Source organism: Oncorhynchus kisutch, linkage group LG6, assembly GCF_002021735.2.
Source record: "Oncorhynchus kisutch isolate 150728-3 linkage group LG6, Okis_V2, whole genome shotgun sequence".
In the NCBI taxonomy this organism is placed as follows: Eukaryota; Metazoa; Chordata; class Actinopteri; order Salmoniformes; family Salmonidae; genus Oncorhynchus; species Oncorhynchus kisutch.
The window spans coordinates 79,725,326-79,739,903 of record NC_034179.2 but is presented as its reverse complement, the minus strand read 5'-3'; the positions used below and the strand labels follow the sequence as shown (position 1 = coordinate 79,739,903).

The 14,578-nt window shown below is 44.9% G+C and overlaps 1 protein-coding gene across 8 annotated transcripts in view; it reads left to right on the top strand.

Annotated features, from left to right (window-relative positions):
- Positions 1-14,578, top strand: part of LOC109897631 (RNA binding protein fox-1 homolog 3) — a 409,231-nt gene that overhangs the window by 360,720 nt on the left and 33,933 nt on the right. For 5 of the 8 annotated variants that reach the window (XM_031827804.1, XM_031827801.1, XM_031827802.1 and 2 more), the window contains 3 exons: positions 8,177-8,320; positions 11,773-11,826; positions 14,348-14,440. In XM_031827804.1, the coding sequence (XP_031683664.1) occupies positions 8,177-8,320; positions 11,773-11,826; positions 14,348-14,440 (291 nt within the window). The remainder of the gene's footprint in view (positions 1-8,176; positions 8,321-11,772; positions 11,827-14,347; positions 14,441-14,578) is intronic. The other 3 variants (XM_031827807.1, XM_031827808.1, XM_031827805.1) reach the window with 1 other exon arrangement.

The following is a 14,578-nucleotide window of genomic DNA, read 5'->3' as shown; positions in this document are numbered from 1 at the left end:
ACCATACTGACAGCTATTTTACCATAGTACAATATGTCAAATTCACCATACTGACAGCTATTTTACCATAGTACAATATGTCAAATTCACCATACTGACAGCTATTTTACCATAGTACAATATGTCAAATTCACCATACTGACAGCTATTTTACCATAGTAGAATATGTCAAATTCACCATACTGACAGCTATTTTACCATAGTACAATATGTCAAATTCACCATACTGACAGCTATTTTACCATAGTACAATATGTCAAATTTACCATACTGACAGCTATTTTACCATAGTACAATATGTCAAATTCACCATACTGACAGCTATTTTACCATAGTACAATATGTCAAATTCACCATACTGACAGCTATTTTACCATAGTAGAATATGTCAAATTCACCATACTGACAGCTATTTTACCATAGTACAATATGTCAAATTCACCATACTGACAGCTATTTTACCATAGTACAATATGTCAAATTCACCATACTGACAGCTATTTTACCAAAGTACAATATGTCAAATTCACCATACTGACAGCTATTTTACCATAGTACAATATGTCAAATTCACCATACTGACAGCTATTTTACCATAGTACAATATGTCAAATTCACCATACTGACAGCTATTTTACCATAGTAGAATATGTCAAATTCACCATACTGACAGCTATTTTACCATAGTACAATATGTCAAATTCACCATACTGACAGCTATTTTACCATAGTACAATATGTCAAATTCACCATACTGACAGCTATTTTACCAAAGTACAATATGTCAAATTCACCATACTGACAGCTATTTTACCATAGTACAATATGTCAAATTCACCATACTGACAGCTATTTTACCATAGTACAATATGTCAAATTCACCATACTGACAGCTATTTTACCATAGTACAATATGTCAAATTCACCATACTGACAGCTATTTTACCATAGTAGAAATTCAACATACTATGCAGCTATTCCTCCACAGTAAAATATGTTGAATTCAGCATATTACATCAGCATTTTTCCATTGTAGTTAATAAAACAGCTTGAATTCAACCGTGCTGTTATTTTTTCACAATTTGATATGTCACTGAATATTACACAGCTACTTTCCCTAGTTAAATATATCAAATTGAAATACATATAACAGCTAGTTTTGTCATGGTTAAATATGTTGAGTTCAGCATATTCAGCAGCCTACACTTTGGACCAATAGGACAGAGCAAACACTATAGCGATGTGAGCCCACCAGGTAGTTTGACATGTGGTTTAAATTAAGTGAAAGTATACATAATATATTTCATATATAAAATATGCCATAACCTGGGATTAACCCTTTCTGTGGTTGAGGATCAGAGAGGAGGATTTAGCAGAAGTCTCCCTCTCTCTAACTCCTGACAATACCAGCGGGAGAAAATGTGACTTTAGTCCGGCCTTTCTTCCTTTCCTCCCTCTCTTCCTCTCACATGAAAACACTTGCTGGGAGAGGTCAGCTGGGGGTCAAGGCGGCCCCCCTGAGGGATTCAAGTCACCCATAAAAGCATTGTTAACAACTCCAACTCCAACAACTTTCCTAACCATAGAAGCACTGAAGCACCATGGATAATGGGGGGAGAAATCAGCTGTGATTTACAGGTACAGATATAGCAGGGCCATGTGTATAACTGTAGCATTGCTCTGTGATGAAATCATGTTTCATTTGAAGACGTGTGTGACTCCGTCGTCATGGCTGACTCTTATTGGCAGCTACACAGATACACTGTGTTCAGTGAGTAAGGAGAGACTTTGCAGGAGGTTCCACTCCCCTGCTCAGAACCCTGCCGTGTCGCTGCCTCTCATTCCCCCACGCCACTCACTTCTCCTCTCGCCATTTTACATTTCATTTCATCTGTCCACCCGCTGTGAAGAAAGTCAGCCCTGCTTTCCTTCACGGCTCCCTCCCTCCCTCTCGCTCAATATCTTTCTTCCTCTCCCTTTCCCTCCCTTTCTTTCCCCCACTCTCTCTTTCTCTCTCTACCCCTCTCTCTCTCCTCTCTCCATCTCACCCTGCCAGTGAGGAGAGAGGGATCAGATCAGTGGGCTGTAAACAGAGTGGCTGGCTAATCCCTGGGGCCGCTGGTGTAGGGGAGCACTCCCCACCGCTGTGCCCCCCACCGCCACTGCTGCTCCCCTGCTTTAATGACCCAGCCTGTTTGCTTTGGGTGCCACAGAAGGGCACGGGTGTCTTTGATTAGGACACCCTGCAGAAACACAGATTGGGGAGCAGATCAGCACTCACTGGGCTCCCACTCCTCAGTGCTTTACTCTGGCCGTCTCGGAAAACGTATAGACTTTAAAAGAGTCATGAGGAAAAGAGAATGAAATGTATGGATTCTGTGTGAATTCCCGGCGGAGGGTTGGCAGTGTGTGTTTAATGAGGGATTGCCTCTCCTCTCTCTCCTCATCTCTTCAGTCAGTCAGTCCTCCTCTACTCCAGGGAGGTGCTGTTGTCCAGACTCAGACCTCTGGGGCCTGCTGTGTGACTCCCATGTTCAAACGACACTCACATGAAAGCTGGTGACTTGAGGATAGAAAGAGGCAGTCAAACTTTCTCAAAATCCTCAGAGAGAGAGAGAGAATGGGACTGTAGAAAGGGTCTGCCAGCAACTTCTGTTTAAAAAAAGCGGAGCTCGTTATCTAGCAAGCGCCATTCAAATAGTCCAACGTTGGGTTTGGATTTCATGAGTTATCATTATTTTTATTCAGATAACAAATTAAGGCAGTGTCGTTAGGACTGCACTCAATTCCAGATTTTTTCAAAGTCTGTGTCAGCTGCATGAGGACTATCCAAAGTGGATTCTGGGAGCTTGTGATAACACAGACACAGACACATGGGCTATACATATGCAGACACATATATAGTTCAAGCACATGGAAGAGCATGCACACTCACTCAGACAATCTCAGAGAGATTTTGCGATTCGCAAGAGATTCTAGAGATTCTATATGACCCAGTTAAAGGGGATGTCTGTGTTATCTATATGAATAGCAGACCAGGGGGAGGGAGGAGGGGAGGGATGGAGGAGGGGCTCTACTCTACCTCTCTCTCACCCCCTGCTATTTCAGGTGACTGAAGAAGGGATTTGTTTACAGCTTCTTTAGAGAAGAGGAGACAAACAATGGAGGATTAGGTGGGGGGGGGATGCATTAAAGGAAGGCATTATAATTCTTGTGAGCGATGACTCGGTATCCCCCCCACTTAATCGGATGTAATCTACCTGCTTGGCGGCGTTCCAATCAGATAGTTTCAATTATGTGCTTGTAATGCCACTGAGAGGAGGGGGAATGTGCTGAGCACAGCACTTTGAAAGTGATTTGCAAATAACGGCGAGGGAGTCTGTTAGAGGAATGAATGAACAGGAAGCAGGGTGGGTGACTCGCCGCCCGAGATGACAGCTACGCTTGGCGGGGACAGTAGCGGCAGGCGGCGGGTGACGCCTGGGGTTGCATCAGCCTCCCCCCCTCGCCATAACTGTGACAGCAGCTGCCAGGTTGGTAATGTGCCACTGAATTGGCAAGATTATTCAACTGGGGGGTCCCGTGGAAATGTATCTTTTTTAATTAAGTGGATTTCCCCCCCAATGTTTTTATGAATATAGAAGAAACACATGTAGAAAAAGCACATGTTGTATTATATACATACTGTAGAACAGATGAGAATAACATATTTCTAATGATGTCAACATTATTCTTCAACTTCTTCAAATATTGAGCAAATTACACTCATTGGAGTATCTGACATAGGCTTTGAAACAGCACCTGTGAATAGGCTACCAGTGTGGCAAGTGCCGCTGGCTGCTGGAAAGCTTTCTTGACTTGGACATTCATTTTTACCAACACATGGCTAACCTTTGTTTAACCACATAAACAGCTGCTCTTAGCGAAAATGAGTTTGGAGTTACCTTTCTAACTAACAGGCTATGTTAGAGTTATTGATTTGATTTATTAGGATCCCCATTAGCCGACGTTAACAGCGACAGCTAGTCTTACTGGGGTAACATAACTAAAAGACATTACAGACAAAAGACTTTACAAGTCACATACATTTAAAAACATGAACATGTAGTGTGTGTGTAAAAACATGAACATGTAGTGTGTGTGTAAAAACATGAACATGTAGTGTGTGTGTAAAAACATGAACATGTAGTGTGTGTGTAAAAACATGAACATGTAGTGTGTGTGTAAAAACATGAACATGTAGTGTGTGTGTAAAAACATGAACATGTAGTGTGTGTGTAAAAACATGAACATGTAGTGTGTGTGTAAAAACATGAACATGTAGTGTGTGTGTAAAAACATGAACATGTAGTGTGTGTGTAAAAACATGAACATGTAGTGTGTGTGTAAAAACATGAACATGTAGTGTGTGTGTAAAAACATGAACATGTAGTGTGTGTGTAAAAACATGAACATGTAGTGTGTGTGTAAAAACATGAACATGTAGTGTGTGTGTAAAAACATGAACGTGTAGTGTGTGTGTAAAAACATGAACATGTAGTGTGTGTGTAAAAACATGAACATGTAGTGTGTGTGTAAAAACATGAACATGTAGTGTGTGTGTAAAAACATGAACATGTAGTGTGTGTGTAAAAACATGAACATGTAGTGTGTGTGTAAAAACATGAACATGTAGTGTGTGTGTAAAAACATGAACATGTAGTGTGTGTGTAAAAACATGAACGTGTAGTGTGTGTGTAAAAACATGAACATGTAGTGTGTGTGTAAAAACATGAACATGTAGTGTGTGTGTAAAAACATGAACATGTAGTGTGTGTGTAAAAACATGAACATGTAGTGTGTGTGTAAAAACATGAACGTGTAGTGTGTGTGTAAAAACATGAACATGTAGTGTGTGTGTAAAAACATGAACGTGTAGTGTGTGTGTAAAAACATGAACATGTAGTGTGTGTGTAAAAACATGAACATGTAGTGTGTGTGTAAAAACATGAACGTGTAGTGTGTGTGTAAAAACATGAACATGTAGTGTGTGTGTAAAAACATGAACATGTAGTGTGTGTGTGTGTGTGTGTGTGTGCATCTATCAGTTACACATACAGTACATGTCAGTACATACACACAACAAGTTTACACACAAGAGTTTACACTTCCTCTTCCAATTATAATGTGAGGAGGTCAAAATACCAAATGTATTCATTTTAAAATGTTGATAACTTTTCCTTTCCATTAACATTCACCGGATGATAAGACAAGATGTCTTTGCTAACGTGTGATGGGTATTGCCGGTTACCTGGGAGGGAATCCCTGGGTTGAAGACCCCCTGTCATATGGTAATGCACATGTAATTATTTTACACTGTAACCATCTCACCTTCTCCCAACCAGCCTGGATCCAGATGATCCCTCAGGAGAAGCAATGGAGAGACAAGGGCACTAAACTCACTGGCAGAAACACAGAGATCCACAGATGGAGTCTGGGTTAAATAGCTGTAGGTGTATGAGTGCCAGTCGTATTTACCTCTAGTCAGTATGGAAGAATTGTGTGAAGTAAAAGTGGATCTGAAGGTTTGCTAACACACAGCTAGAGGACCCCATGATAAGAAGCCAGTAGCTAAGCTGGAGGACAGGACAGTGAGTCAGTCGTTGTGCAGTCTGGTAGCATACGGTAAAGGTTGATAGAGTCATGTGTGACCGATGAAACAGATTGACCCGCGGTCCCAAGTGCCTTGTCACCCTCCACAGAAGTCTGGCATCTGTCTGCCGTGTGTCACCCTGGGACCCAACATGGCTACTCAGGCTATTAACCTCTTGCACAGGAGGACATGGCACACTGATGACCCCTTCCTCCCTTTTCACTTGGTCACTCGCCACTCCACCCCTCCACTACTCTACCAGTCTGATACTGGAGCTAGCTAGCCCAGCTCACCCTTCCACTACTCTACCAGTCTGATACTGGAACTAGCTAGCCCAGCTCACCCTTCCACTACTCTACCAGTCCGACACTGGAGCTAGCTAGCCCAGCTCACCCCTCCACTACTCTACCAGTCTGATACTGGAGCTAGCTAGCCCAGCTCACCCTTCCACTACTCTACCAGTATGATACTGGAACTAACTAGCCCAGCTCACCCCTACACTACTCTACCAGTCTGATACTGGAGCTAGCTAGCCCAGCTCACCCTTGCACTACTCTACCAGCCTGATACTGGAGCTAGCTAGCCCAGCTCACCCCTGCACTACTCTACCAGCCTGATACTGGAGCTAGCTAGCCCAGCTCACCCCTGCACTACTCTACCAGCCTGATACTGGAACTAGCTAGCCCAGCTCACCCCTACACGACTCTACCAGTCTGATACTGGAACTAGCTAGCCCAGCTCACCCCTACACTGGCTCCTGTGCCCTTCTCCACATGATAACCTCTGAACATGACTAAACATCACTGAACGTCACTGAACACAAGGCTTTCAGACCTTCCGTAACCAATGTGCCCTACCTGGATGGCTGGAGGGGAGACTAAGTGGGACCTTGAATCAAACAACTGTCAGTGTTAACAATGTATGTCACCATCTCCGAATGGGCCATAAAAGCAAATAAATGAGGGCCATTACAGTGGAGATTGTGATTATGATAATGAGAATAATAAAGGCGATCATCATTACGATCATGATGATAATGATAATACTGTGATGATGAATTATAATGAATAAATCCCTAGCCCATTTCCTAAATGGTGGGATATGTATCACCCAGGGGCCTGCAGCCACCCGACGGCCTTGGAGCAGGGAGCAGGTTGTTAGATGGTGGAGAGGTGTGTGTGTGTGTGTGTGTGTGTACGTGTGTACGTTTGTGTACGTGTGTGTACGTGTGCTTGTCTGTACGTGTGTTTGTCTGTACGTGTGTTTGTCTGTACGTGTGCTTGTCTGTACGTGTGTTTGTCTGTACGTGTGTTTGTCTGTACGTGTGTTTGTCTGTATGTGTGCTTGTCTGTACGTGTGTTTGTCTGTACGTGTGTTTGTCTGTACGTGTGTTTGTCTGTATGTGCACATCTGTCAGCCTTTTTTGTTCTCGATCTAAGGTTCTTCTCTTTTCACTCTGTCGTCCTTTACTATCTCAGTTCCCCTTTTCTCTCTCTCTCTCTCTCTCTCCCTCTCTCTCTCTCCCTCTCTCTCTCTCTCTCTCTCTCTGTGTGTGTGTGTGTGTGTGTGTGTGTGTGTGTGTGTGTGTGTGTGTGTGTGTGTGTGTGTGTGTGTACTCGGGGGGTGTCTGTGTATGTGACTCCAGCCAGCCCGTGTAATATGGAGTGTTTGCCATTGCTCAAGGAGCACATCCCTGGGGACCTTGGAGTTTACATATCATATTTAAACAGCTTTTGTCCTCCCTCTCAATCTAACCAGGCCTCGCTCCCTATTTCACTCCTCTCTCTTTTTCTTCCTCTCTCTTTTTCCCCACCTCTCATAGTTTTTTCATTTATTTCATAATGCCAGAAGTGTCTACAAGAGGTCTTGGTTTCAATTTTGGTAAACACATTTAAATGATGGAATTTGTTGTTATGCAGACAGAGTTGGTCCCTAATGATCCTTCCATGGAGAGGGTAAATGGTTCTGATGACCAGTGAAGGTTTTTACAGAAAACAAATCTTGTGAAACCCTCTCCCTCTAAAACTGGGTCGGTTTGAGTAAACAAGCCAGCAGCCATGTTGAAATTCATCACTCTTGTCTGAGAACGAACTAAGTGGGATTTGTCATAGACATCAGACATGTCATTTATATCACAATGTCAGCACTGCATTCGCATAATGATGGAGTCGACAACGTAGGAGCTCTGGGCCTCTGTGCAAACAACACCAATAATGTGTCTCAAGTCTAGATGTGTCAGAAGCGCTAGGATCTATATCCATGCCTTTCTGTCAAACCCCTCAATCTTTCTTTCTTGTGGCTCCAGAAGCTAAGTGCAAGAGATTAATAAGTGGATTTGTAATGCATGACCTCAGGTTTTAAACCATAATTCATCAGCTTTTTAGCGTTTTCTGCTTCTCACCAGATTGAAAAATAGCAGACGCTAAGTAAGTTAGTTAGCCTGTCCCCCTCTGTCTCTCTTCTCCCTCACCATGTGACCCGAAGGTACAGTAGTAGGAACTAATGAGCTGCTTGTGTCTTTCTGCTGTTGTTTCCCTCTGGCAGACAGATGACGTGACGCAATCAGAGGTCTCCCTGCAGCTCCAGCTGCAGCTCTCGGACTCCTCGGAGAAGCAGCAGCCCAAGAGGTTACATGTTTCCAACATCCCCTTCCGCTTCCGTGACCCTGACCTGCGGCAAATGTTTGGGGTGAGCTCCCTTCCCTCTCCCTGAACTCACTGGGGGAAACCATTCTTTACCCACCCACACATATCATGGTACCTGCCTGGAGTGTGTATTGTCGCGCTCTCTCTCTAGAAAGTCCAGACACACATTAATCCTGATCCCAGAACAGGTGTACTCTCTTTTCCCTGAAAGTGTAACCTCTCTGTCTCGCATTTCACACCAGTCCTTAAAATTAACACAACAAAAAAAGTATATAATTATAATGGATCCGAATCGGGAGCATTGCCAAAAATCTAATTTGAATGTTGCACGCTAATTTAGGTCATTATAAGCTACAGGCGTTAATTTTTATCATTATGGAGGACTTCAAACTGATGATATTAATTACAGGAGAGCCCTGGCTACGGCGTAATAAATTACTGGACAACATGGCTGCTGTCTCTCTCTCTCTCTCCTTCCTGTGCTGTCTGATTGTTGGGTTTATTGTTTCCAGCTCTGGAGCAGGTCCCGTGGAATCCAAATTGCCTCAGTAATTAGCTCGGTGGCTTTGTGTGCCCGGCCGACGTGTGTGTGCAGCTTATGGATATGTGATGCAAATTTAACAGTGGCCCTCCCAGCAGCCCTCCCCTCCCTAACTTCCCGGGCAGTCGGTGGCTGGGTCCTGGGATTGATGTTTGTGGGCAGAGCTGGTTGCTGGTTGGGAGAGGAGATATCCTGTCTGTGCTGTATTAATGTGCCGACTCAGCTCAGGCTCCACCCCTGGATATGGCCTCCACAATGACCCTGTGTCTGTGTGTATGTGATCAGTGGTGTGCAGCCCCATCCCTCTGGCTCTAATGGCTGCCCTGCCGCCAGGGGCTCAATACACCATTACCGTTACACACGAGCAGAGCCCGCAGACATACAGGCAGGCAGAGGAGAGTGAAAGGAAAGGCAGCGGTGAGATGGTGCATGTGTCAATGGTCGAGTAGTGGAACCCAGCGCAGCGCAGCCGAACCCAGTGCTGCTGCCAAGCCCCCAGGACCTCCATCTGCTCCCACAAGTTGTGAAGAGCCCCTCTCTCCAGTTCTCCAGTGACGTGCACACTTAGCAGGGACCCTCCATCAGCCACCAGCATAGAGCTGAAACAGAGACTAGCTAGCACCTGCTAACAGAGACTCCAGCTAGCCCCTAAACAAGGAGGGAGGGTTTGAGAGTTACCCTACCCCACCGTAGGGGTTAAGGGTGCGGAGGATGACCCTCTGAGTCACTAACGAGGCGCAGAATGAAGCCTCATTAAGGCGACTGATGCAGACCTTAATCAGTGATTAGAAAAGTGTAATATTTGAGAGAGCGGGCGATTAGAGGAGTGAAAGGAAAACACTCCAAGCTAGCGCTAGCTCGGGTAGCGCGGTGCACCATGCTGTGCTGCTTGAGGGCGTCCTCCTCATTCTGCTCCTGGGTTCTTCAACAGTACTCCTCCTCGGCTGCTTGACGAGGGCTCTCAGTGAACAAACATCTCTGGGCAATCAGACCTCTGGCCCCCACGCTTTCACACTGATCCCCAGTCTATCTCACCAGCCACTACTCTGCTACTCTCAGACAGTACTACACTATGCTGTATTATGCTAATGATAGCTAGCCTCCTCACAGCATTCAGGTGTTTTAGCGTAGCAGAAGCAGGGATACATACGGTGCCCTATCCGTGGTTGGTAGCTCTGCATTCCAGTTGATCACAGTGTAGAAATGCATTTGCATCTCAGATAGGAAGTGGAGCGAATGAGCGAGGCCTCATAAAAAAGCGTTCTCGAGGTAGGAATATTAACTAGTGCCTATGATTTTTCCCCAACGGACGCTTTTTCTCATTTCCTTATTGATATGTTGATAGTTTACTATGGCTGATCTGGGGGAAGGAAGGAGGTGTCGTAAGTCCCCCAGCTCTGTCTGTCTCCTGAGACCCCTCCAATTGATGCCATTGTTTATTGGCTTTGGTGCTGATGCAGCTGTTTGCGCTGGGCTGGGGCTGAGCTGGGGCGGAGAGGGCTGTAGGGAGGGAGGAGAGTGTGGGAGCGGCTGAGATCCCCAGTGCCATGTGGGAATCCACTAAGATGACTTCCCCAGAAACTAATTAATCGACGCCACAAGCCCATTACTCTTGGTTAAAACAATTAGCATCTGTACATTGCATGGGGAAGCATTGTCATCTCATGCGAAGAGGGGCATCACACTAGGATGTAAATGCCCCTGTGTGTGATGGAGCCGGGTACGGTAAAGTGCTACAATTGGAATCAATGGAGCTGAGCACCATACGAGGCAGATGTGGAGAGGGGGCCTATGTAGAATTTAAATCCCAGATGAACAAGATGTACTTGAGTTTGTGGCCTGGGCTGGGCCGCCCCTGGCGTTGTCTGTTGGGAAGGTCATAAATAACTCCAACTTTTTTTCTCAGGCGTTGTGGGGGTCAGCACTTGACCCTGGGGGATGAAGGATGTCATATGTGTTTTACCAGCCCATAAACCCAGCTCCTCCACCAGACCCACTCCCCTCATCACGCTCATCACTCTCCTATGGCCGGAGCAGGCAGATAATAGCCGGTTCTTCCTAACCCCTATTAGTGGCTCAGTCAAACGATCCATCCATTCCCATTGAGCGCCAACCACATGGAAGGCCTATTTCTTCCCTGTTGTGCCCAAATGAAGGCGATGCGGACCGCTTGACAGGGTAATTACTTTTATTGAAATAATACGGCCATTGTAGACAGCAATTAAAAGTGGCTCTCACTCCACTCATTAGGGGGAACTTACGATTGGCTTTCATTCCTCTGTTTTCTAATGATCCGAAGTCGAGCCTGTTAAATCAAAAGGCCTGAGCACGTTAACCCCTTGGGACCATCCCTCGAGTCCTGTTCACTGAGAAAACAACACACACTCACACCAACAAAGAGCGAGAAAAGGAGAGGAGGAGAAAGAGAGAGAAAATGGCAGGTACCTGTGTAGATAGAGAGACAGCTCAGCCACCTGTTTGTTGGGCAGGCAGAAGCCTGCTGGTCTGTCTCTCTTTATGTCAAAGCCTAGTTAACTCTCTCTCTCTCTATCGGTTATCTCTCTGTCTCTATCAGTTATCTCTCTCTATCGGTTCAGGGATTTGAGGAAAGGAGTTTTCCTCAGGATCTGCTTCACATCACAACACAACCTTATAAACAACCACCTTGCCATATGTTGAGCTTTTCTGTGTGTGAAACATCTCCTGTTACTCTAACTCTACTCTGTTTACAATGTTTGTTTTAACAGTTCTTTACGTCATTGATTTCATGACATAGAAATAACAGATAAAACAGAAACTTTATTTTGCATTAAAAACAGATCATTTGATAAGATCACAATATATATTTGAAATCATTGCATAACAATTGTAACATTTTGGCATGGCAACAATAACCGTTTTCTTACTCTTTTCATAACTTAATCTCTCCTCTCTTGTCTCCTTTCTCGCCACAGCAATTTGGAAAGATTCTAGATGTGGAGATTATCTTTAATGAGCGAGGATCCAAGGTAAGTGAACTAGAACCCCAGCTGCTTCATTACCATGTACTTCTTCTGTTTAGTAATGATGGCATTAGTGCCATGTGTACATTGGCTCAGACTACTGCTCTCTAAGCCTGGTCCTGGAGAACTGTGTTCAGACATGAACTCCTCTCTCTGCTGCCTCCTTGGTTGTTGTTCTAGCTTTGTGCTCCAGTTGGGGAATCATTACCCCTGTCAATCAATCAATCAATCGGTGATTGAGCTATTTCAAAATGCACTTAATCCAGTACTGTAGCTCTCTGGACCAGGAATACAGACCTCTAGTTTAGAGACTAATAGTCAACCCAGATCAAATATCAAGTGCTATAGCAAATATAGAACCATCACCCCCAAAACTGACTCAGTGTCTATACATGTACAGTAGCTCTATACCATGTCCTATATAACATCCTCTGGTGTAAACAGCACAGTGCTGGTCATCCACTGTTTATGTAATCGTCTGTGCCAAGCTCCAGAGCATTCCATTCATAAATTAGACAGCCTCCTCTAGCTGGGTGTTCAACCATGAATGGGATCGATTCCCACTCTTACCTGGTAGTTTGGGGTCTGTATAAGGTATGCAGCCAGCCTCCATCTAGGAACCTATACTCTGCTCCAACTCAGCCCCCACAGCCAGTCAAGATTGAGCACCGGATAAAGCTGCCTCCTCTGCTGTAACAAGCATTTATTGTTTGTGCCCTACAAAGCCATTACCCATGATGCCTCTCTCCTGCACCCTGCGCGCTATATAATGAACCTAGCAGGCCATTAATAAACAATCTATTTTCCATGAAGCTTTGGCAATTTGCATTCAATATGTTTGTCTCCTTTGAAAAATGGTGGCTCCACTCTCCCTCCGTGTAAGCTAATTATTTGTGCATGATAAAAAAAGATAGAGGGGCCAACCATAGTCGGGCAAAATGTCCAAAGGATTAATTTTGCCCTCAATTCCTTTTGAATTTATTCTTTATCTCCCTCTCCCCAAGGACAGCTACCGTGTTATTTATGCCAGGAATAGGAGCTCGGAGATCCTGTGTATGCATACAAGATCACAATGCTCTCCATCTCTCACATGTATTATATATCTTCAAGCAATTATCAGCCTGGCCGTGGATCCCTCTCCCTCCCATCCCTCTATATGTATATATAGAAACCAAAGGACTGGGACTTGTTGGGCCAGCATATCTGAAGGCTGGTGATGGATCTCAGGCCCAGTCTCCCAGTCCCCATAACTCAAACTGGTGACAAAGCCCTCAGGGGAGGGGGCACATGGGGGTGGAAGATGGGGGATGGGGAGGAGGGTATTTTGGTGTGAGTTTAAAGGCCGACATCCCCATTGTAAAGCCACCTCCTTCTTCCACCTCCTTAGAGGTAGCATGTGATTTATTAATGTACATATGTTGTTGGTGATATGTATAGCTACCTTTATTACCAAACAATACCATGATAGTATGGTAAATGCCCCATCACATTTTAGACACAATGATGAATACTAATATAATGATATGTCTACGAAAAAGAGACAACACATGGCTTAATTTAATTTAATTTGGCTATTGTAATGGATTAGAAATGGTTGATGATGGAATTAAACTAAATTGCTTGAAGAATCTATGAATATTCCTTCCTTGCTCAACTTCATCTCATTCCAATGGGGGTTGTTTTTCATAAGGCTCCTGTTGAAGTCTTCACAATAATGATTAGACTATACTGTTGCGTAACAGAGTGTAATGCCTGCGATGCTCAGAGACATTCTCCAGAGGTGGTTTGTGGTGTTTAATTGGGTAAAACAGGCAGGTTTGTTAGTGTGTGTGAGGCTGTCATCCTTATCTCTCCTTGGATCTCTCTTTGATGTTCCTGACATCTCACTAACAACCACACAATTAATTACACCGCTTATATACATCTCTACTTCCTGCTGCTCACCTAGTCCTCTCCTTCTTCTCTCCCTCTCCTTCTCTCCTTCTCCTTCCCTCCTTCCTCCTCTCTAATCCCCCTCCTTACCCTATCTTTTACCCACCCTGTCTACCTTCCTGTCCCTGTCTACCTTCCTGTCCCTGTCTACCTTCCTGTCCCTGTCTACCCTTCCTGTCCCTGTCTACCTTCCTATCCCTTCCTATCCCTGTCTACCTTCCTGTCCCTGTCTACCTTCCTGTCCCTGTCTACCTTCCTGTCCCTGTCTACCTTCCTGTCCCTGTCTACCTTCCTGTCCCTGTCTACCTTCCTGTCCCTGTCTACCTTCCTGTCCCTGTCTACCTTCCTGTCCCTGTCTACCTTCCTGTCCTTGTCTACCTTCCTGTCCCTGTCTACCTTCCTGTCCCTGTCTACCTTCCTGCCCCTGTCTACCTTCCCTGTCCCTGTCTACCTTCCTGTCCCTGTCTACCTTCCTGTCCCTGTCTACCTTCCTGTCCCTGTCTACCTTCCTGTCCCTGTCTACCTTCCTGTCCCTGTCTACCTTCCTGTCCCTGTCTGTCTTACTGGCCTGGTGACACACGTGGCTCTCTCTTAGGGCTTTGGGTTTGTAACTTTTGAAACGAGCACAGATGCCGACCGTGCGCGGGAGAAACTAAACGGTACAATCGTAGAGGGACGCAAAATAGAGGTGCTTTTCCTTATTTCCTGTTTCTTCTTCTTCTTCTTCTGCCTCCTGCCTGCTGACCTCTCCCATGCCTCTGCTCTCACCTTTGTCCCACAAGAGACCTGCACATAAGCATGTGCCCGCTGTGTGTGTGTGTGTGTG